Source organism: Chamaea fasciata, unplaced genomic scaffold (genome assembly GCF_029207755.1).
Source record: "Chamaea fasciata isolate MVZ Bird 193981 ecotype frontalis unplaced genomic scaffold, bChaFas1.0.hap1 SCAF_4, whole genome shotgun sequence".
NCBI classification, from domain to species: Eukaryota; Metazoa; Chordata; class Aves; order Passeriformes; family Sylviidae; genus Chamaea; species Chamaea fasciata.
This window is the reverse complement of record NW_027094089.1, coordinates 52,144,526-52,166,672: the sequence shown is the minus strand read 5'-3', so window position 1 is coordinate 52,166,672 and position 22,147 is coordinate 52,144,526. Positions and strand designations below refer to the sequence as shown.

Here is a 22,147-nt window from a genome sequence, read left to right as displayed (position 1 = left end):
GGTGACCTGCTGGCTTGGCACTGTTTTCCTTAAGCCCCCTGCTGCAGTGGCCTGGCATAAATGTGTTTACTTACTCAGCTGTGTCTCCCTCTCTCCCAGCAAAATGAGCTGAACTCGTTCCTGTGGACAATCAAGAGAGATCCCCCATCTTATTTCTTTGGCACCATCCATGTCCCGTACATGCGTGTCTGGGATTTCATCCCAGAGAACGCCAAGAAAGCCTTCCAGCAGAGCCACATCGTGTACTTTGAGCTGGATCTCACTGATCCCTACACCATCTCAGCTCTCACCAGCTGCCAACTCCTGCCACAGGGGGAGAACCTCCAAGATGTGCTGCCCCGTGACATCTACCGCCGGCTGAAGCGGCATCTGGAGTATGTGAAGCTGATGATGCCGTCCTGGATGACGCCAGACCAGCGGGGCAAAGGGCTGTATGCAGACTACCTCTTCAATGCCATTGCTGGCAACTGGGAGCGGAAGAGGCCAGTCTGGGTGATGCTGATGGTGAACTCCTTGACAGAGGTAGACATCAAGTCACGAGGCGTGCCCGTCCTGGATCTGTTCCTGGCCCAGGAAGCAGAGCGGCTGAGGAAGCAAACGGGCGCTGTGGAGAAAGTAGAAGAGCAGTGCCACCCGCTCAATGGGCTGAACTTCTCCCAGGTGAGGTGGAGTGGTGTGCAGGGTGCCAGGCTAGCTGCTGAGCTGGATGTTGCAGCAGCAACAGCATGGGCTGGGGCGCGGGGTAAGTGCTTTCTACCCAGAGACTTGTGTCTGCACCCTGCAGCCTGTGCCTTGGCCTTCATCCTCAGGAGAATTTGCTAGCACAGGAGATCCAGCCACAGATGAATTCATCCAGGGCTGGCCCAGGAAAGCCCCTGTTCTCTTCTTTGGGCAGCCTTGGGCATGTTCCCCCCTCAGAGACACTGGACCTTTGGATGTATGCTCTCTGTCCGTGACTGGGCTGCCCTGCAGGAGCTCAGGACAGGCTGGGGCTCGGTGTCAAACTTGTTTTTGTCATAGCAAGTTAAAAAAAGAGAGGTGGTTACTTGGGGAAAGCAGGGGTTCTGTAGGTAGTGCTGAGAATAATTGCTGGTTGGAAGGACATCATAGTGAATATCTTGGTGCCCTCAGAAATAGGGGTGCAGTATCCACACTGGGAAAAGTATTTTTTGTTTGTTGGGGTTTTTTTTCCCCTTCCTTTGTTACCAAGTGAGGGTCAGCACAGCACAGCTTTCTTCAGGGAGTTTCACAGACTTTTACAGGCTCTTGTGCAAATGCCTTTGTGTTTGCAAACCTGTTGGAGTTCAGCATTGTTGTTCATGCAGCAGAATGACCTCTATGTTGTCCACGTGTTGGATGAGGTGCTCCTCCCTGAATGAAGTACACCAGACAGTAGTGTCTGTTGTTGTCTCTGCCCAGTGGGGTCACAGGAATAACGTTGCTCTCTGTCCTGTGGTACCTTTGCTGCGGGGTGATGCTGGTTTGGGGAGTGCAAGTGGCATTTGCACTCTTGAATAATCAAGACTTCCATTTTGCAGTATGGCCTAGCAGCACAAGATGGGAGGACTTTTAGTCATAGGGCTGGGGAGTTTTGACTGATGCGTGACCCTCTCCCCTGCATCCTGAAGCCTGTCCTATCACAGTTTGAAAGGGAAGGAGTATAGAAGGTGCATGCAGGGCAGCATGGGCAGGGACAGCAGCTCAGAACAAATGTCTGAAGTGCTTCTACCCCAGACAATGTTGCTGGGGGAGCCATGGTGCAAAGAATAACAAAACAGCCCGGGCATCACTTGAGTGGTCCTTAACTGCAGGCTGGGCTTTTTTTCTTCTTTTCCATTGTTTGGAGCTGAGCAACGTCATTTGCATCTCCAGTCATTTGCTTAATGCAGTGTTTTGAATCCTTAGGCTGTTGCTGTTCGCTTGCAGCTAACCCGGGAATAGGCTGGGAAGTCCCTTCTTTTCCATCTCTTACCTGGTTGAGGATTTGTAAACATTATTGCCCATGTTTTTCTTTTGTTGGCATTGCCTCTATGGTTTATCATGATAGAAGTGGAGCCATGGGCATTTTTCTCCACTGACTTGTAAGAAAGTGGTAGGGAGACTGAGAAATGTTGATTGCAGATCATGTCTCTGCTAAGCTTCAGGTAAAGGTTGACTCTTAGGCCTTCACAGCTTTCTTCAAAGAGCAGCTACGTTTGTGCTGTTTTGCAGGTGGGATAAATGCCAAGTGATACAAGAAGCTTCATGGGCAAGAGACACAGAGCTGCAGGTTCCAGAATTGCACAGCCTTCTGAGAAGGCCAGAGAGACAAAAACTGCACAAATAACTTGCCTCTAGTTGAGAAAATCATATCCCATGGTTGCCCCACGGTGAGTGGAGGTCTGTTATTTGCATCATGAAGGCTGCAGCTCCTCCCATGCCTCCTTGCCTCCCAGGGAAGGAGTGTACTGTCCCTTGAGGGAGCAGGTCTGGAGCAGCTGCTGCACTGCAAATTCACACCTCCACTGCTGCCTACTACTAGATTTCCAATACAGGCAGCTCAAGGAAAAGGAACAAAGAGGTAAATGGTTGTTGTGCTTCTAAGCTAATTTCATGGCTGTTTCAGAAACTGACTTGTGAACTCTCATGGTTGGCAATTGTGTAAGTCTTTGATTTAAGAGCTTTCTTGTCAGTTTGTTCAGGCAGTAGAGTTAATTACGTGTTTAACAGAAACCAAACAAAGAGTTTAAAATAGGCCCTTTGAAAATTACTCTTTTTGGCATGCTGCTGTTTGGAAACCCCCAGTATTGGGCCACTTCTGTGATTGCTTTTCAAACTAGCAAACACACAGGCATGACTTAGAAACTTCTGCTGGGGAAAGTGGAACAAAACCCATAAGGAATACTTTAAGAGGAAATACCATAGAATCACAGAATGGCCTAAATTGGAAGGGACCTTGAAGATCACTTAGTTCCATCCCCTCCACCATGGGCAGGGACACCTTTCACTAAGACCAGGTTGCTCAGAGTCCCACCCAACCTGGCCTCAAACACTTCCAGGGATGGGACATCCACAGCTTTTCTGAGTAACCTGTGCCAGTACCTTACCACTCTCACAGTAAAGAACTTCTTCCTAATATCTAATCTAAATCCACTCTATTTCACTCTGGAGCCATTCCCTTTTGTCCCTTGTAAAAAGTCTTTCTTGTCGGCTTCCTTCCCATACTGAAAGGTGCATTATAGGTCACCCCAAAGCCTTTTCTTTTCCAAGCTGAACAATCCCAGTTATGCATGTGCTTACGTGCTTGCTGTATTGGGGGCATTGGTGCTGCAGCTCAAAACAGCTTTGCTCTTATATTTGGTAGTGTCATGAATGTCAGGTTAGTACTGGCTCAGAAGACAAGCGTTAGCCCTTGTACTGTGCCAGGCACTTTGGTACACTAAGGTGGTGTTCAGGCTGAATTCCTCACAAACTGGTCTCAGCTTGAACATAAGAAGTTTAGACTCATGTCTACCCCTTTTGTGTGGACCCATGGTTAAGTGTGTAAACACTGTCCAGCCATCACTACTTCCTAGCCACAACCGTGGCCAGTTTGGCTTTTTCAGTACTGGGACACTTGGTAGAAGATTCTATTACCTGTTCTTGATTTCAGAATTGTTTCCCCACATGACTTTCCTGTGGTCATGCCTTGTCACAGCATTCTTCCCAACTGAGCATCTGAATACATTGCTGCATATTCAGATGTAGGCTTCAAAGCTGCTTGGGATGCAGTAGGAAGCCAAGAGCCACTAAGGGCTGACTGCTCATGAAATCCTGGCTCCAAATCTGGGACTGAGCACTTGCAGGTCTTGTCATTTCCATCTTTCAGCTAGTCCCTCATATAGCTCATTGCAGATTGGAAATGAAGCAAAATTTTCTACACTGATGATTTTGTATTAATTAGGACATTATTTGTTTATGTTTCTACTCAAAAAACAAGCTTTGCAAGCAACAAAGTGCTGAGAGATTCTTGCTTTTCCCAGCACTTCCAGGTTCTGGATCACTAACGTGGCCGTAAGAGCTGTAGACTCCTGCTTGGCAAATACAGCTCTTCTGACATTACAGCAACATCATTTTTGCTGCTTAATCTGTGTACCCACTTGGGTAAAAGGGCCACCCTTGTATAAAGTTACTGTTTAGGAAAAGCATGTATTTGTGGGGAAAGCAGGAAACAAAGACACCGTTGCTTTGTTACAAGTGTTACATGGTTTGTTGGTTGGTTTGGATTTTTTCCCTTTCTCAGGGGGTTAGAAGTGATGCCTTGAAATTAGGCACAGAAGATACAGTATGAAATTGGCGAGATTTGTGCTCGTCTTCTCATTTCAAGTAAAGGGGGGTTTTGCTGTACTTGGTTGATCAGTTATAATAGTTGTCTTTAATTTCTGGGATGATGAGGCCAGATCTGGCAGTGTTCTCATTCACAAGACTTTGGTTCAGGCTCATCTTTGACAATGACAGTAATGGAGAATCTCAGGAAAAGAAAAAGCAAGGAAAAAAGGGCACATAGTATACAATCTGCAAAGAGGAGGTTAAATTCTGTAGTTTAGGTCCAAATTTGAAGCACAGCAAGGCAAAGAGCAGTTCCTTGATGAAGGGGCTGACAGAGGACCAGAGCATTTTATTGCTAAACAAGTTGAATGGGACACTGCTTGCAGTAACGTGATTGCATCTGCTGCCCCACAGGTGTAACTTCAGGACTTATTTGTTAGAACCAGCCTTCTTTCTTCAGATGATCAAGAAACATCAGGGTTTCGTGCAGATGAACTGGAGCTGGAACAACTGAATTGATCCTATTAGCATCTTTGGCTGCTGGAGTCTGTGACCTAGATTTGTTTTTGTTTCCAGTTCATGTGTAAACAAACCTGCAGACTCCACATCTGGACATTAGGGGTGGGGAATGGGCTCGCTGGTGGGAAGTAAAAAATAACTAAGGCTTTGCATACCTATTGAAATAATTACAGTTTAATTAAGATCTTTTAAACTGTCTGGGGATTTCAGGTTCTTCCCTCAGTGAAAGTGGCACTCAGTGGTGATATGCTGCTTCTGCATTCAGAAGAGTGGGGAGTTGGTTTCAAACAGCCCGGACTCTGTGGTAGGGCTTTGAAATCCCTTGCACTTGCATTCTATTTATCTGTCAGCTAGCTGGATTTTCCCGTTAGAAATGCTCTTAGCTCAGCATGTTACAGCAGAAACAGAAGATGGTAGGTGACAAATGTGGCTTCTTCTGTCCTTGCAGCTCCTGAGGAGGTTCCTTGCAAGTGTATGGCTGCCAGTTTTACAGTGTGAGCATGCCCATGCCAGTGCACTTTCCTTTTCCACTCAGTGATCAAGGACTGGGCAATGAAATGTGTGCACTCCTCTGAGCTCTTTAAACTGGGTTATCCTGCTAACTTCTGGCAAGTGAAGCTTGCCACTGCAAGCTGCAGAGGAGCATAGCCCTGTCAGCAGGCTGAGGGGTGCCTGGCATCAGTGGTAGCACACAGAAGCTCTGAGCTGAATGCTTTTTGGAATAGCTCAGCCAAAAGTAAGGTGTGTGGATCAGGGCAGAGGTTTGGCCTTGACTTAGTTAGCTGTTCACGAGTTGGGTGCCCCTGTGTGAAGCTTTGCTATGCACATTCTCAAATTCTGACAGAATTACAGTGATGGATCATGGTGGTCTGATGCTGTGGCTCTGTCAGATGCCTGATCGCAAGAGCTCATTACTTATTGCCATTACAGAACCCAAAGCATGGGACTGCAGCTGGCAGCTTTTTCCTTGGACAAAAAGGTTGCAACTGGTATGGACACCTTACAGGCATGTGCTTGCAGAAGGTATAGAAAACAGCTTCCTTTCACACCTAAAAAGTGGGCTGCATTCCTATCACCCCCCTGTCCAGTACTGGTGAGATGGTACTTCTGGCCCAGACTGGATTGCAGGATCCATGGGGATCTATGTTGGCTCCTGCATCCCAAGTGACAGCATTTTTGACTCACGGCGGTGGTTCTGAAGACTGATTTTTAGTTTTCATCAACAAATTCAGATGAAAAATAAGGCCCAGCTTTAGTTTTCATCTATTTGATTTTGTCAGGGTTTGTATTCCACTGGAGAGCCTCTGCTGTACTTCTGCTCTGCTCTACTGTAGCAGAAGTGCACATTTTCTGTGTTCTAACTGTTGTCTTTTCCCAGGACTAGCAGCATCTGTCTTGTGACATGGCAGTTGTGTGTGTGCTTGGTGCAGTGGTATTGTCACTGTCCTCATCTTTCCTTGTTTATGCATCTGTGTTTGGCTGTGGTTCTTTCAGGCACAGCGGTTTGCTAAGCACTCATGCTTGGGGCTGTCAAATTTCTTTTTGCTGTTGTTGGTGCAATCCCTGTCTGCTCCCTGGTCAAGGTGAACTTGCAAGTCAACTTACATGTTCTTTTTCATCTGCATTTACATTTTTAGGTCTTCTAATTACTTCGTCTGTTCCCCAGGTCTTCAGTATATGAAGTGTTAGTTTTGTATTTCTCTAAATTCCTACTGCCATACAATCTCTTGAGAAAACTATTCATGGGTGCTGTTGTCATACTGCAGAAAACTTGCAAAACACTACCAAGGTTTTTGGAAAGGGTGTTGTTTCTATTATACTTGTTGACTTAAAATGTCTATATCCTATAATTTTTTGCAATAATTGAGTTCCTCAATAAAATTCTTGTAATCCAGCAAGCTTAGTAGCTATGTGCACATCCACACCTGACATCATCCATTTCCAGCATGCCTGGATGTAAGATGCTCAGACACCAAGGTGTGTGAACAGTTTCAAAGGGATTAGACAGATGGATGAAGGATAGCCACACCAGGGAATCTCATACATGTCCCAAGTGCCATCTCTGGCTCAGTACATCTCTCTGTACTGTCTCCCTGACAGCTTGAATTGAGGGTAGGTGTGAGTGGAGGAGTTGTTCTGTGGGTTGTGGGCTTCTGCTCCACTGGGCAGATGTGGAAAGCTTGTTCCCAAAATGTAACTGAGATGGGCTTGGAAGCTGAAATGTAATGGGTCAGCTGAAGTAAGCTTGGCAATGTCCGTGCTGGAGCATTCATATGCCCACATGTTCTCCCTTTTCACAGAATTTATCTTTCTTGAGCAGGCGGAGGTCACATGTGAATAGATGAGTACATGGGGAGCAGTTGGCTGTGCAGTCTTACACTAGGGAGAACTTTTGGAAGGTTTATCCATGGATCTTGAGAACAGTCCTGTCAGTTAAGACCAAATATGTAACAGGGTTTAGGCTGCAATTACTGTGATGTCAATCCCGTCCTATTAGTGTTTGAGGGAAGATTTAGGTAACTGACCCTGTTAATTTCTCAGTCTCTTTGTTCTTAACAAGATTAGCAGGATTGCTAGTTTCAGCCAGAACTCAGATTAATCTTTAACAAAACAGATTCACTTACATGACTTCCCTGAAGTCAAGTCTGGTAAATGCATTACAAGACTGTTATAGCAAATAAAATTTTGTTTTTCTGGTGGCAGTTCTTATGTGCTTTTGTGTGACCTGTTTTGCTTTTTGAGTGCGTTCATTAGCAACACACAGTGTTGGAAATTCATTTGCATCTTACTCCCTCAAACCCTTTGTTTCCATATGGATCAGTGTATCCCACTCCCTCCATATTCCCCATGTGAGAAAAATATTTATACATATTTTGGGACCATCAGGCTGTCAAACCTCAATATATCAAATGTCAAATTAACTGAGTTTGCAACTATGCATCAAAGCTGGCTGAATTCGCTGCAAATAAATGGGTGCTTCCAGGTGCTACTTGATGCAGACAGCAAGCATTATCCCATTCTCTCCAAGGTGAAAGCTGGCTGCCCTTGCTGACTATGTCTGGTGGAGAGGTATGGTCACACTGGCCACCTGTAATAGCTGTAGGGAGAGACTCCACTGAGACATGTTTTGTGGCAAGAACATCGTGCCTTGTTGCTGTCTTGAGAGCACCCCATGCAGAGTTAGCCCCTCTGCCTTTCAGCTGGCTCATTGGGATGTCACACAGGATGAGCCATCTTACAGCCACCAAGGACATGAGTTTCATGGTGTGCTTCACTTGGCTGAGTGGGGAGCCTGCACAAGGCTTTTTTCACTTCTGCTTGAGAGAAGTCAGCATAGGATGGCATCATACAGTTCGTTGTCTTTAGTCTTCCAGCATCTTTTGGCATTTTGAAGAGCTTCCTCCAAGCTCAGGACAAGTGTTTGTGTTTATCATGGGAACATATTGTATAAATAACACCAGATGCTCTACAGTCACAGAAGAGCTGGAGCCCTGCTCTGGTGTGCTGCTGGAGTTATGCCAGCACAAAGTGGTGTTGAGGACTCTGGTACTGACACTACAGTTGCCCTGATGCAGCATAGGTCAATTTTTCAGTTTTGTCAAGTAAAAGCTTTACCTGTGTTTGGGATAGTGGACTAGCTGCTTAAAGATTTTAACCACTGAGAAAATTTCATCTAGACATTGTCCTAAACATCTTCCTGCCTCTCCAACTGCAAACCTTTGAGTCCTGCCTCCTGCACACACCTAAAGAACCAGGGTGAAAAACAGGTTTTGGTGTTGGTTTGGACTTGTTTTGCAGGGGGGAGCTGGCTCAATCACTCAGATGCTCAAAATCTACTGGTTTGTTCCCACATTTTTACTTCTCTGCTGCCTGAAAGGTGGGTAAGTTATGTCAGAATCCATTGGTAAAGAAAACTGAAGCAGCTTAGCTTTCCATGGTTACACAGGATCAACACAAAGCCAGCTCTCCCTGGTGTTCTCTAGACATCTCACTCAGGGCTATGCAGCTTTGGGAACTCTGGTTGCTAGCCTATGCCAGAGCTGTCTCAGCAGGAAAGACATGCCCTTAGCCCCTGCTAGACAAACAGATATGCTACTGTTCTGAGCTCAGTTTTCAAGCTCCTGCCTTATGCTGGCCAAAACAGCCCATTCTGCTGGGAATGTACAGAAGTTTGATCACCTGACCACAGAACCGAAATCTCCAGATTACAGAATATTCAGAGTTGGAAGCAACCCACAAAGATTATCAAGTCCAGCTCTTAAGTGAATGGTCCCTTGCAGGGTTGAACCACAACCCTGGTATAATTAGCACCGTGCTCTAAGCTCTCAAGTAGGTCTGACAAGAACTCCCTCGACTTTCATGTATGCCTGAAGAGATTCCTGCCTCTGGAGTTTCAGGGTATCCCCCAAAGTGCAAACATACCAAACTCCTGGGTAGCTCTTTGTGAGAGGAACTAAAATCCTGTCACTCTTGGTATATTTGGCAAAATGGTCTCTGGAAGTTTTTAGGGCTGAAATGTTTGTACTTAAGTAGTTGCAGATATCCTGAGATGATGTGTTTCTATACTCTCCATGAGACCAGAGCGGGTAATATAGACCTTTCAGTCTTGTGTTGGCCACTGCATTTCCAGTTTCACAGCAGCTTGTATATGTGGCTTGACTCTGTAGAATGCAGACAAGTCAGGAGTGTTTGGAAGCTTCTAACAGAGGCATTTCTGATGAAGCAAATCACACTGTACCGCCTAAGTCTGAGCTCCTGTACAGTTTCTGCTGCTCAGCCAGTGTACAGTAACTTGTTATGCAATGGAAATCTGATCACAAGTTTCACCCCTGTGTGATTTTATACGGCCTGTTTAGAAAGATAAATGGACTGTTGTCGCAGCTGGAGTCCCATGGGATAAGCTGCATTTTTGTAATGTTCAAAAGCAAAGTAGCTACAGCCTTGTTTTCTAGGAAGGATGAAATGGAGAAGGAAGAGAAGGTGAAGCCACATATACTTTTATTTGCTTTGAAGCGGTTGGTAAGTCAAAAGAAGAAGACATGGAAAGCTCAAGGTTTTAGCTGATCATCAGGGGATGGAAGTACCTGTTATCAGTATTGTACAGTGCCTGGGTGAGCATCTCCTTGAAACTCTACCAGAGGAGAATAAGAGAAAAATTGTACTCAAACTTAGGTACTTCAGCACTCCAAAAAAGCTATTCACCTAAAACACATACGTGAATAACACTGTCTAGAAAGTATTGATGCTGTCTTGGACTAATGCAATTTCAGACATCATCTGGGTTAATAAAATATGAATGACTCACTGAACTGAAAAGGATGCTTGCTTAGGTACAAATTATAATGACTGAACTTTATTTTTATGTGGAAAGAGAATATATAGTCCCAGCCAATAAGATGTATGATTAGTGCTCTAAGGGAGATCAGGTTTTTGAAATGGAAAAGACTTACAGGCCAAATAAAGTAGAAGGCAGAATTTAAGCATAAACATGGGACTTGTAATTGGGACTTGTTCAAGAATTCTAATTAGATCCCCGAGAAACCACAATTCTGCATTTGCAGAGACAAATTTTTTAGTTTTAAAGAATGCTGGTTTGGTTAACAAAGGACATTAAAGCAGCAAAAACCCTCAAAATACAATTAACAGAAAAAGAGAGCAAGCTACATAAACAAGTAATGTGCAAGCAAAGGCAGACAATTGATGGGGAACTGAAGGGTACAAGTGAAGAGCTATTGGGCAGCAGATTTGAACAATAAGAAAGGATTCTTTAAATGTATCAGGGATTCCTGAAATCCTAGCAGTGGTTTACTCCGTACTGACCAGGAGTGAAAAAGCATACTGAAAAAGCAGTGGCAGAAAGAATCACTATTTATTTTATGGTGTTTGGAAAGGATAAGACTCTGTATTTGTAGCTTGTCAGAAGAGAATGTTTTCTGCATTGCTGATGAATTGCTTCCAGTAATTAGGAAAGATGTTAAGTGTCACTGTTTTTAGATATTCAAAACAATGGTTAAAAAAGTCCATAATTTTTAGAGACTAAGCCAAGGAGCTCTTTGAATCATTAATTGCACTTGAAAAAATTCAGGGGAGTGGAAAAAACCCTACTGTAAGAGCATTATTCTGGGACAATGAGGGAGTAGCCTGCCAGACTACCTGAAGTTCAGTTTTGTCAGAGCACAGAAAGTCTGATAAGGTCTGTGGCTGGTGAAGAATTGAGAGAAGACAGTATGGTACTAGCCAATTTTTCCTGAATGGTAAACTGGTTTTGTCAGAAAACTTCTTCATATGAGTATGATTTTTGGTAATAATTGGAGATACAATTGCACATTACTTGGGAAGCTTTTGACTTTGTTCCTGGTGATACTCTGATACAGGAGTACACACCAGACAAAATCATAGTGGCTTATTGTAAATAGTCCAGAGTATTTGTGCATTCTTATGAAACAGTTGCAGATGGGGAGTCATCGTCTACCAGTGAGTAGGGAAGCTAAAAAAAATCTCATAAAGAAGTACTATAGGTGTCTGTTCCTGGCCCTGCATTACCCAGTGGCTTTGTCAGTGATACAAATACTGCATAAGTGTTGGCACAAGCATGGAGATGCTTGGAGGGGATGTGAACAATCCCACAGGTCAGCTGTGGGAGCAGAGCTGAATCACCTGAAAAGCAGGGCTCATCTGGGGCTGTTCTATGCAAGGCTGTACATCTAGAGCAAAGCAGAGACGTCGAGCTAGCAAGACTGGAGGCCTTGTCTGGAATATCCTGGCGGTGCAATGGGCTTGGAAGATACCAATTAACATGACTGCCAAGCTCAGAATTCAGCTGAGAGGGAACTTGCAGTCCTCAGGTGAGTGATAGGAGTAGGGGAGAAATGTTCTGAGGACCCTAGTGCAGGAATGCTGCCTAGTCCTGGTGTCAGCACTTCAGAAAACATTGAAGAGCTCAATGTAGGCCGGCAAAGAGCTACACAATTATTCCAGGACTTGAAGACCAAGCTTTTGTAACACAAAAGTAAACAAACTTGATCTAAAATGTCGTGTCCAGAGAAACTGAAAATTGTTCTTTGAATTTTCTTGGGTATTTGAAGCAGCAGGACAGTATAACAAATGCTGTATGTCTAGTGGCCTAGAGGCTGAGGAAACATGCTATTATCAGATTCAATATAATTGGTCTCTAGTGAAGGCAATTAGCCAGTTTAACGCATTTCCTTGGGACCTAGTGGAACTGCCTTTATTTAGACTTCAAGTTGCCACCAGATATCTCTCTGAAACAGAAACTGTTTCTAGGTAGCTGCTGATTTGTGCATGGTATCAAGGTACATTTTGATCCATCTGGCCAGTGACTGTCTTCACACTAATGTGAAAGCAAAGTTTTTTCTTACAATGAGGCACAGGACAGTAAGGTTTTCTAAAACAGAGGTACTGGAACTTCAGCAGGCAAGAATGGGGTGGCAGCTGCAGGTCAAAGCTGTGTGCTCTTTGCTGCACATCCTCTGCAAATGGGCCGAGCTTTTAGGAATATTTAAATGAATGTCAAGAAGAGGGGATCTTGAGGTACTGGAGGCCCTTTTGCTGGGTTGTTCAAAATGCCCTCAGGCATCAGCTCTGTGTGTGTGTGTGTGAAAGGAACCAAAAGACCTGTAGGCCTGCATGCAGTGCTGTTGCGGTGCGCTGGTTTCCTCGCCCTGGCCTGCCCTGGCACCACGGCAAGAGAGGTACCGTCCAGTGATTCAGTCACCTTCGGGATCCTGTGGGACTTGGTTTGTCCTCAGGCTGGAGGCAATGATGGCAGGAGAAAAGAAGGAGGGATGCTGTTGAGGGTTCACCAATGCAGGTTTATTGCTCCACAGGGCAGGCAACTAGAGTCCAGGGTGTCTGCCTCAACAGAGCTGAGGAACACCCTTGTACAGTACCTTTTATTCAGAGGTCGCACAGGGGGATGGGTTCAGTAGAGATCCAATCAACAATAGCCTAGGAACGGCTCTGAACCTAACTGACATACAAAGCAACAAACCACAGGGAGGTGGGGGGGGGGGGGAGGGGGGTGGGATCCTGCCCAATCACTCGAGGCTCTACCTGGAATTTTCCAGACACAGGGAGAGGCTCCAAAGTGATAGGCAGGATCTTGGGACTACATAACACAAGATTCACATATCACTGTAACCAGAGAAACCAAGGGGAGGTAACTGAAGGGGTACATGGAACGAACCACTTGAAGAGAAACAGCACATGAATAAAACAAGAACATTTAGCAAACAGAACCAGAAAATGTACCGCCATGCAGTGCTGCTATGCTTGCAGAGAAAGATCCCAAAGTAGCAGGCACCACCTCTTCTGGACTCCGTTTACCTGCTTAGGGAGGAACAAAGTGGGACCTTAAGGCCATAATGCTGCCTGGAAGCCACATTCCTGCTCGGGTTAGTCAGCAATGAGCCACTAGAGTTCAACAGTGCCTTCATCTCACTAAGGCCCTGCCTTAACTTCAGTGGTTTATATCTGTTCCAGGACACTGTAAAGGGCCCAATTCTGTCTGGCACAGAGTAGGGGATGGCCCCCAGAGTGTGGCAGGTGCCGGGATGCCTGGCAGGTGGACAGAGTGCTCTGTGTACATGTGGTGTGACACCGGTCCGGTGTGACACCAGTCCCCTCCCATTCACAAAAGCCCTTGCCATACTCTGTGCTGTCAAACAGGGGCCTGGGATTTTGGGAAGTGATGACAGCCCCAGCTTTCACTGATGTGTGGCACTGAGCACAGGGGGCACCGGATAGATGAAGAGTGATTTAAAAAGCATCTGTGTTTCCACGTCCCCGTAATTCAAGGCTGTCCTGGAATACTAGACACTTTCCTGTGTACTCTTGTTAAGAAGGCTTGAGTTGACCCCCATAGCAGTGCTTTATGAAGGTTACTGGGACAGCAGCAGTGTCAGGGACCCTGTGATGCACAGAGGTTGGAAACTGTGGCAGCAGTGGTGATGGTAGGTAACTGAATTCACTCACTCCTCTTGTTTGTACTCTCAGTATTTCCTCCCCAGCTGAGGTTCACACTGTCTGAGGAAGCTGCAGCATGTCTATGTAGTGGCACTGTAATTAATTCTCTGGGAGTAAGCTGGTTTCTTTTGCCCAAAATTTTGGTTGACAACAGAAGTTAAAATTTCCAACTGACCAAAGGAATAGTTGGAGCTCATTACCACTATAGCAAATCTGCTTCTAAAATGTCGTTGTGTTGTCACTGTTAGAGATAGCATTGTAGTTACATGGGGTTTTCTCTTCTGTCCTCCCTATGCTCCGTGAGGATTTGAAACCTGGCCAAAGACATTGCCTTGCTCAGGTAATTTTCTAGCAGGTGGTGTTTCAAGGCTACCATAGTGCTTCGAAGACCTGTCTTGAGCATATCTGCTCCCTGTTTTGGTGGATTAGGGAACATGGGTTGCCTGTGTTGCTGGAGCATAATGTTTTTGGAATTTCCAGGGATCATGGGCTTGCAGGGGGGTGTCCATGGCACTGCTTTCATGTTCCATTTACCATGTATGGTTGTGCACATGCAGCTGAGCAGACATCTAAAATTTAGAGGAATTATGTCCTTAGCTCAGGAACCTAAGTGAATTAGGGTCTGGTTTAGTTGATGAGCTGGTGTCAGGTCGTAGGTTGGACCTGGTGATCTTGAAGGTCTTTTCCAGCCTAGTTCATTCTGTGATTCTGTGTTACTAAGAGACAGGAGAAGCAGATGTTTCCACATAGCATTGTTTTTAGGAGATGTATGTTCATCCATAATTGTTGCTTCTGTGTATCCTTCTACCATCAATACGTCTCTGGAAGGAACCACCCTGCAGGCTTTTAGCTGAACTCAGTGCTGGTGGCTGTGGTTTGTCAGGGAGTACAGGACTGGATGCTGGCATAAAACAAGTTTTCAGGCAATGCAGTGGAGTGATGGTGGTGACTCAGTAGTATCTGCCTAATTTACACAGTTGTAATCCCATGTGCTGCATGCTTTTCTGTTCTTGCTGTTAATATAGATGCTGGGGATCTCTTGAGAGCCTGTTGGTTCAAGCTAGTCTGTAGAACTGTTGCATGGCACTAGACCTCACCAAGTCAGGACATTTGCCGTATGATGTAGAGACAGGATGGTCAATAGCTTTGGACACAGTGTTAAAAGAAACACTCACGGTCAGTACTACTTTCCCTTGAGCTGGGTTTTCTTCTCTTCCCATCTAAACAGCAGTGTGGTTTAGGGCAGATGGTCACTGCTGATTGCAGAAGTTAAATGCAACGTTACTTTGTGCTCATGCCGTTGTACTCACTGCAACCACAAACCCCAAGGTGTGTGTGTAGCTGGAGAAGGAGAGAGATAAAAGTGTAGGGATTTGAGTTACTCCCATTTTCTGCTTCAAATGGTCATTCTTCCTTTTGTCCCACATCCGGGGCCTAGTTTTACAGAAACTCTCAAGTCAGGTCTGGTTTGCCTGGTACTGTGATGCTCCATATAATCCTACTGCTGTCACTTTCTCCACTGCCTCTGAACTCCACAGGCATCATAAATTCAGTCCTCTTTCTCTTCAGCATGATCTGAATTCTTTTTTCTTCCCCTCTGCCAAATTCTGGGCTTGTGCTATTTTCTGGAGTAAGTACAAAGGGGTAGAACTAGAACTGAGTTTTAACTGCATTCCTGCCTGGCTCCTTCTTACTATTTAACATCAACACTGGGCCAGAACTCTGTTGGTTTGGTTTGGTTTTTTCCTTTCCTGTATTTTTCCTGGAATACACACTGTTATTCACAGTTGGATAGGTGTAATGCAAACCAGTGGAGTGCCTGAGCTCTGACTGTAATCAAGCGAGCACTTTTGCTTCATGTTTAAAAACCATTAAGCAAACTTTCCTGACTGTTGCAGGACAGGCATCAGCCCTGCAAAAGCATTGCAGCTCGTTCCTGTAGTGGCAGCACCCTCTTAGGAGCTGGTATCTGCTGAAGGTTTCTTGCTCCAGCATCACATGCAGTATGAGTGATGTCCTGGCAAATGGGTGCAGGGCTTGGGGCAGCTGGCCTCAGTGTGCATGTACCAGGTGTTGTCCAGCCTGTCAGGAGATGACCAAGAAGGAAGTCCAGATTCCTGTCAGTCCAACTGCCAGGACTTTGCTACACACTGCTTTGAAAATGCCCTCTGGGCAGGACTGGATTCCTGGCTGGATTTGTACCTCTGCATGCTCTGCAGGTTGCACAGCCAGAGTTGCAGAGAGGGATGGGATAAGGCTTAGGTTTCCACCCACTGACAGCCTCTTGTGAAGTAAAAAAGAATGCTCTTCCCTCCAGCTGGGAAATGGAGGCCAGAGCCTGGGCTGGTGATATGGTTTCACCAGGGCATGTGCTGTACCTAGGTAGTGCCATTCCACTGAAGATTAAAGAGCTTCCCAGGGTCTGGTGGTCTGTGCAGACATTTGACATCTTCTACCTGGTAGAGGGAACAAAAATGTGACTTGTTTCAAGGCTGGCAGCAAGGCAGTTGCTCTAGTGCTGCTGCATTTTCTCAGTTATTTTCTCCCTAGCTGAGATTCCTGTTTTTACACGCTCGCCTGCCTTTCTCAAGGACTTTGAGTGAACTAGAGGTTCTCTATATTGCTGCACTGTCCCAGGGCACAATCCAGTGCTTCAGTTCAGAGGCTTTTTCTTCCCTCTCTTTCTCCCCATTTTTTTCCCAGTCACTCATGCCAGGCTGAGGTGCAGTACTGCTGAATTAGGAGGGATATCTGCTTTGAAGCTGGGATTTCTTACCAAATTGACCATCATCTTCTTCAGTCCTGGCATCTCGGCTTGCTCTACACTATCAGAGCTCTCTGTTCACACTGTTTTAGTCCAGTCTGGCACTCCTAGAAACTAGTCAGTTTATCATCCACGGTCTAGCTGTATGTCATAGAATGGAAACCTGGAGATTAACCAATGTGTGAGTATTCACATTAAGTATTTTAAGTATTACATGAGGTTTTCAAACATCCTGTTTGGAATAGCTTACTCTGGTTCTAATAACATTTGCCCTGGCCAAGATGCTTTCTTTTATCCCTTTCAGTCCCTAGAGGTGAGTGATTTCAGATTAGTCAGCTGATAGCAGGAACTTTATCCTGGCCACAGACGGTTCCAGCAGAGGATTTTATTGATGGACTTTCGTAGCTGAGAGTTAATATGGTTGGGAAAGCACTTTTCTGAAAGCTGTACTACTTTTAGTTTTGATGAAGACAGAAACTGTACTTGCCTCAGACTGATTTGAGGAGAAGCAGTCATCCCTTATCTCTGCTATGATCTCTAATAAAAGTGGCAAGAGAAAATTGAGGCATGATCTTGTTGCTAAGACTTACAGGAATGAAAATCTGATGAAGTGTCTAGGTCTCAGAGACTAGTGACCGAAGCCAGTCCATTTCTCAGCTTCAGCTCCTACCAGGAAGATGATCTTATTGTCAGTCACATGCCATCTTATTCATTTGTGGCAGAACCATGGCAGGAAACGACTCTGTCCCAGCATGAGTCAAACAGCTAAGGGATTGCTAATTTAGGCTTCAAAACTGCACAGCATGAGCAGCCGTGGGAAAATGGGTTGTTGAAATGGTTAGTGCAGGAGTGGAGAGGGCTCAAGTCAAATTCCTCAAGGACAGAGACTGTAAGTCTGAGAGATACTGCAGTCATTGAGTAAGTGACAGTGCATGATAAGTGGCACAACAGAACAGCTCCTAGTGTTGGCATCACTGCTTTCCTTACTGCTTCTTCAGGCTGTGTCAGTGGCAGGCACTTAGCATGTCCTGTGGAGGTCTGGTTGCTCTTAAGTGTTTACATTTCATGCGTATCTGCTCCTCCTCTTTTTATCTGATGTTCAAGCAATGTGTAACCTTGCAGAATTTGGCTCTGAGTTTTTTCAAGGTGGTCATTCTTGCAGCAGACTCTGCTACTGAGATGTAGGGGTGAGTCACTTGTGCTTTGCTTCATGTGGCAAATGGAGTGGCAGCTACATAAAGCAATGCTTAACTGCAGAATTAAAAGGCACAGGGTACAGCTTATGAGAGAGATGATTGATGTTCACCATCACTTTTCATATATCGCTTCAGGTTTTAGATGTCCAAGTCATTTGAGGTCACCTGTGGAGAGTCTCACAGCTTGTCCTGGTGAAACAGTAAGGGCACCAGATGGCTTTGCCGGTCATGAATCCCTTTGCTGATTCGTGGCTAGGCAGGGCTTTGCAGACTCACAAGGATGGCTTGTGTTGGGAAGAAGCAGACAAGTTGGGGTATTGAAAGACAGGTATGGGGCCCAATGGATTGTAGCCCTTTATGGTTTCTATTTGACTGCACTCTTATGATGCTGTACAGCAAGTTGTCTTGAGAAATGTACCAAAGATTGCCTAGTACTGCATCAGTAATTCTTAGTGGTGTAGCCTGATAGCAAAGAGCCCTCTTCCTGGGTGGTTGACAAAAGTATTTCTTACCTTTTCATCTTTCTGATTTGTGCTGAAACTACTAGTAAATCTGTCCCTGATGTGCAGTCTGCTATGTTGTAGACTCTACTGAATTTAATTTGCAGTTCTGTGCTCCATCTGATCAGACATTACAAGGGACGCTCCAGTTATGCTTTGTAGATCAGTTACCCTCTCCTGAGCTAGCAGTTTACAACTGAAAATTGCACAACAAGACAATTTTTATTCACTTACATTCTTTCCAGTGAGCAGTGAAACATAAAATTCCTGGACAGAGATTGAACATAGCAGTTCCCATTGTTGCAGCACAGCCTGACTCATCAATGTCAATTTTACATTCACTGTTTATCTGTAAAATCTAGGAATTATTATTCTAGCTTGCCATTCAAAAATCTAGGTATTGGATTACCCAGAAAACACAGAGGACATATACTTCAATGGTTTAAAAACCAGAGAAGGGTCCAGAGGTGACACAGTGGAAAATATGTCCAGAAAATTGCAGTTAGGAGCAAGAAAATTAGAAAGGATGAGAGGAGGAGCCGGATATTCTCTTAGCAGTGGTGTACTGTGAAAAAAGATCATTGTGTCTTCTGCAGGAGAATGAGACATGTTAACAGACTTATTTATCTGTTGTCTCCATTAATCTTTCAAAGTGGAAGTAGATAACTTCCCTAGAAATGGGAAGAGAGCGTGGGAAAAGGGACTGGTTTGGGACTGAATCTACAAGAGAAGTTTCCAGTCGAACATCTTCCTTGTAATGTGATTTTTGTGTCTGCTGATCTGAATCTTATGATAAACACGTTAATTTTTCCAACAGGTCATGTTAATCAGGTCAGCTGAATTGGTAAGTGTTGACCTCAGATGTTTTCCAGGTTTTGTATCCTCTGAGGTCACTCTTTCCTAGCTTTCCTACTTTGTCTTCTGGAGGCAAGCAGTGTCGTATTTCACTAGCTAGCTGGGATGCAGTGCAGCTACCAGCCAATGAGCTGGTACTACAGCTGGTGCATCCCTCCAAGGCCTGGACAGCTTCTTATCCACCTGTACCCAGGAGAGAGAGTTGAACAAGATGCAGTCCCGTAAAGGAGTGAATCAGAATGCGACAAATGCTATTGCATAATTAGCTTAGTGTAGTAGGTTCAGAGGATCAGCGGGCTGATGTATCCATGTTAACTGTTCACATGACATAATCTTAGGCTGGTCTGGACTCTGCATTGCAGGGTAGCATATTTTGCAAGTGCCCTACCTATGCACAGTGAATCTCCCCTTGAAAAGAGCTGAGTGTAGAACACTGATGCTGTTGTAAGACTGGGGTATGTGAAGTGGCAGAGCAGGGATTGGAAGCTCCAAACACATGCTCTTGATGTCAGAACACCTGGCTGCATAGTCTGTTCTCCCTTACCTCTGCTTCATGTTTGTCTCCAATGATTAGTTCAGACACATGCCAGAGACTTGCCATCCAGTGAAAATGAAAGAAAGCTGAGCCCAAAGGCTGTATTCAAGGACACCAGGCAAAGCTTGCAAGACAAGGTGTAGAGTAGGAACAGGATTTGGTGCTCAGGAGAAGAAGACAAAGAGTCTGACTCGCAAGCAAGTTTCTGCAAATGGGTCCTGTGTGTTACAGGGGAAGAGGATGCTGTTGCTGTTGTATTCCTGGAGACTTCCATATATCTTGTACAGAGTGTTTATGGGGTGTAGTGACCTCCATCTCTTACCTGTGTCCTGGGCCAGCTCAGTGTCAGCACTGCAATTCCTGATTGTCACTTCTGACTAGAGTTACTCTGAGGACCTGAGGTGAACTCTTCTACCAAAAGTTTTGTGAAAAGGCCAAAGAGGTCTCAGTTTGGAAGAAAACCATGAACATGTTAATGTAATCTTGATGATGGTTTGAAAAAGACTATACTGTGATTGTTACATGGGTTTGGGTTTTGTTTGGGATTGTTTTTGGCAAAAGCATTCTTTTCCATTGAAGGATGCTTGGGATAATATGTGATGGAAAAAGAACCTGATATATCCAGGCTGAGAAATTATAGTAGGAAGACCTGGCTTTAAATCCAAGACCTGCCATTGCCTTTCTGACTGTACTCTGCCTTCTGTTCCTTGTATAACAGCAGGATTAACAGTGCTGTGTGGAGGTGTCACAGAGATGTTGCAATGAATGTACTGTGCCAGTGCTTGCAAATAGCAGCACCAAAAGAGCTCACAGGAACAGAGGATGGTAGCATGCTGCTTCTGCTGTTGGCTTTCCTAAACAAATACAGCCTGGCCACATGCTCTAGGTTCATTGTTTTTTTGATCCTTTCCTGGCCTGAGAATGTAGGTCCCTTATTAGTAACAAGCCATTTCAGTAGCCTTTTAGGGAGGTAGAACTGGCTTGTTACTGCAAAGGAAGCTGAGGCAGCATGTGAGGTAGTCTGTCTGCTTTGAATGAAGGTGTATTTAGTTCCCAGGAAGTCTAGATTTTCACATGCAGTGAAGCTATGTTAATAAATTTGATTTCAAATATTTTCTTTCAAGAGCTAAGAGTGCCTTTTTGGTAAAAAAGTAGAAAGGATGCATCAAGATTACCACACATACACTTTCCTAGATGGGTACAAAATCTGTCCTGTAAGCAACAGACAAATAATTATCTAGGAGAAAAGCAAATACCAGAATAAGGTTGTTTTGCGTACTCTCTCCACTGATCTGTTAATATGTCTTCTAATTTCAGGTGATGCTGCTTTTGTTTATGATGTTTCCTGTTAAAAGGATTTAGTGAATGTTTTTTGTTAATTTTTGTTGGTTTAATTTTAGCAAAAATTTCATTAAGATTGACAGTGGCGCAGTATTGCAGAGACCCAGCTGTAGTTGGGCGTTTTGTGTTTTGCCTCTTAATAGACCTCTGTTTCTCCAGTGGGAATTAGATTGTCATGTTTGAGAAGATTATATTCTAAAACACAAGTGCTTCAGAGGATATTGTTGCACCAGTGACTTTACATACTTTTGTGGAGGGGAGGATAAGTGTTGTCTCTGGATTTCGTTATTTTCAGGGCTCTAGTGAGTGTAAATTGAATTATTTTGGAGACAGGAACAGTATTTCACACTTCTATCACCAATGGGCCTGTTTAAAAAACAGCAGGAGGGTAAGCGCCTTTAGACTGGGGGAGAGGTCGTGTTGGCAGATGCTGCTATGTGGCCTGTAGATAATGTTCTTGAGAGTTTTGTCTCGTGAGTGCTTTGTCTCATGGTTAAATGAGTTATACTAGGTCATGGGAAGTTTTAGTTCAAGTCTATGTGTGATGTTGATGGTTTGTGTTTAGTGCAGGGGGTGATGTACAATTTCCTGTAGGCTTCTTGCACTGTGAAGAGCATCCCTTTGCTTCTGGATGTGATGTTTGCCAGATAAGTAAACATGCATTAGCTGAAGCAGATTTTGAAAAGTGTCAGATAGGTTACAAGAACAAGTCTTCTCAATCTCCGTATTTTTTGGACTCTTATATTTCGGTCTTCATCTAAAATTCTTTGCTGGGATAACCCAAAATCTGCATAATTCTGAATTTTTTAAAAAGCTATTTAAAGGGTCCTATTTCTTTTCAGTGAGACTATTTGTTAGATGTTCGGTCTGAATGTCCTCACTGTTTCTTTGCCTGTGTTGTGACAGTGCCATCACCAATGTCACTGCAGAAGGAGTGTGAATAAGTGTTTTTTCCAGCTGTTAGTGCAATGCTACAGCTCAGACTGCTGGAGCAGAGAAGATTGTGTCTTACTGGTGTGGCTGTGCTCTTGGCTGTGTTGCTGTGTAATGGAGATGCCAAGGAAAAGCATTAGCATGCTTTCTGGCCTAAAGCAGAGTGAAGGTGGTGGCTTACTTTCCAAGTGCTTTGCTGAGTATCTTTTCCATGGATTATGCTTGCAGCCAA

The 22,147-nt window shown here is 44.6% G+C and overlaps 1 protein-coding gene across 5 annotated transcripts in view; it reads left to right on the top strand.

The window, feature by feature from the left end:
- The window catches only part of TRABD2A (TraB domain containing 2A), a 154,160-nt gene that overhangs the window by 25,315 nt on the left and 106,698 nt on the right, over positions 1 to 22,147 (top strand). For all 5 annotated transcript variants that reach the window (XR_010720513.1, XM_066181556.1, XM_066181554.1 and 2 more), the window contains one exon: positions 100 to 660. Coding sequence is in view for 4 of the 5 variants with exons in the window: in XM_066181556.1 (XP_066037653.1) it covers positions 100 to 660 (561 nt within the window). In the remaining variant the exon portion in view is untranslated. The remainder of the gene's footprint in view (positions 1 to 99; positions 661 to 22,147) is intronic.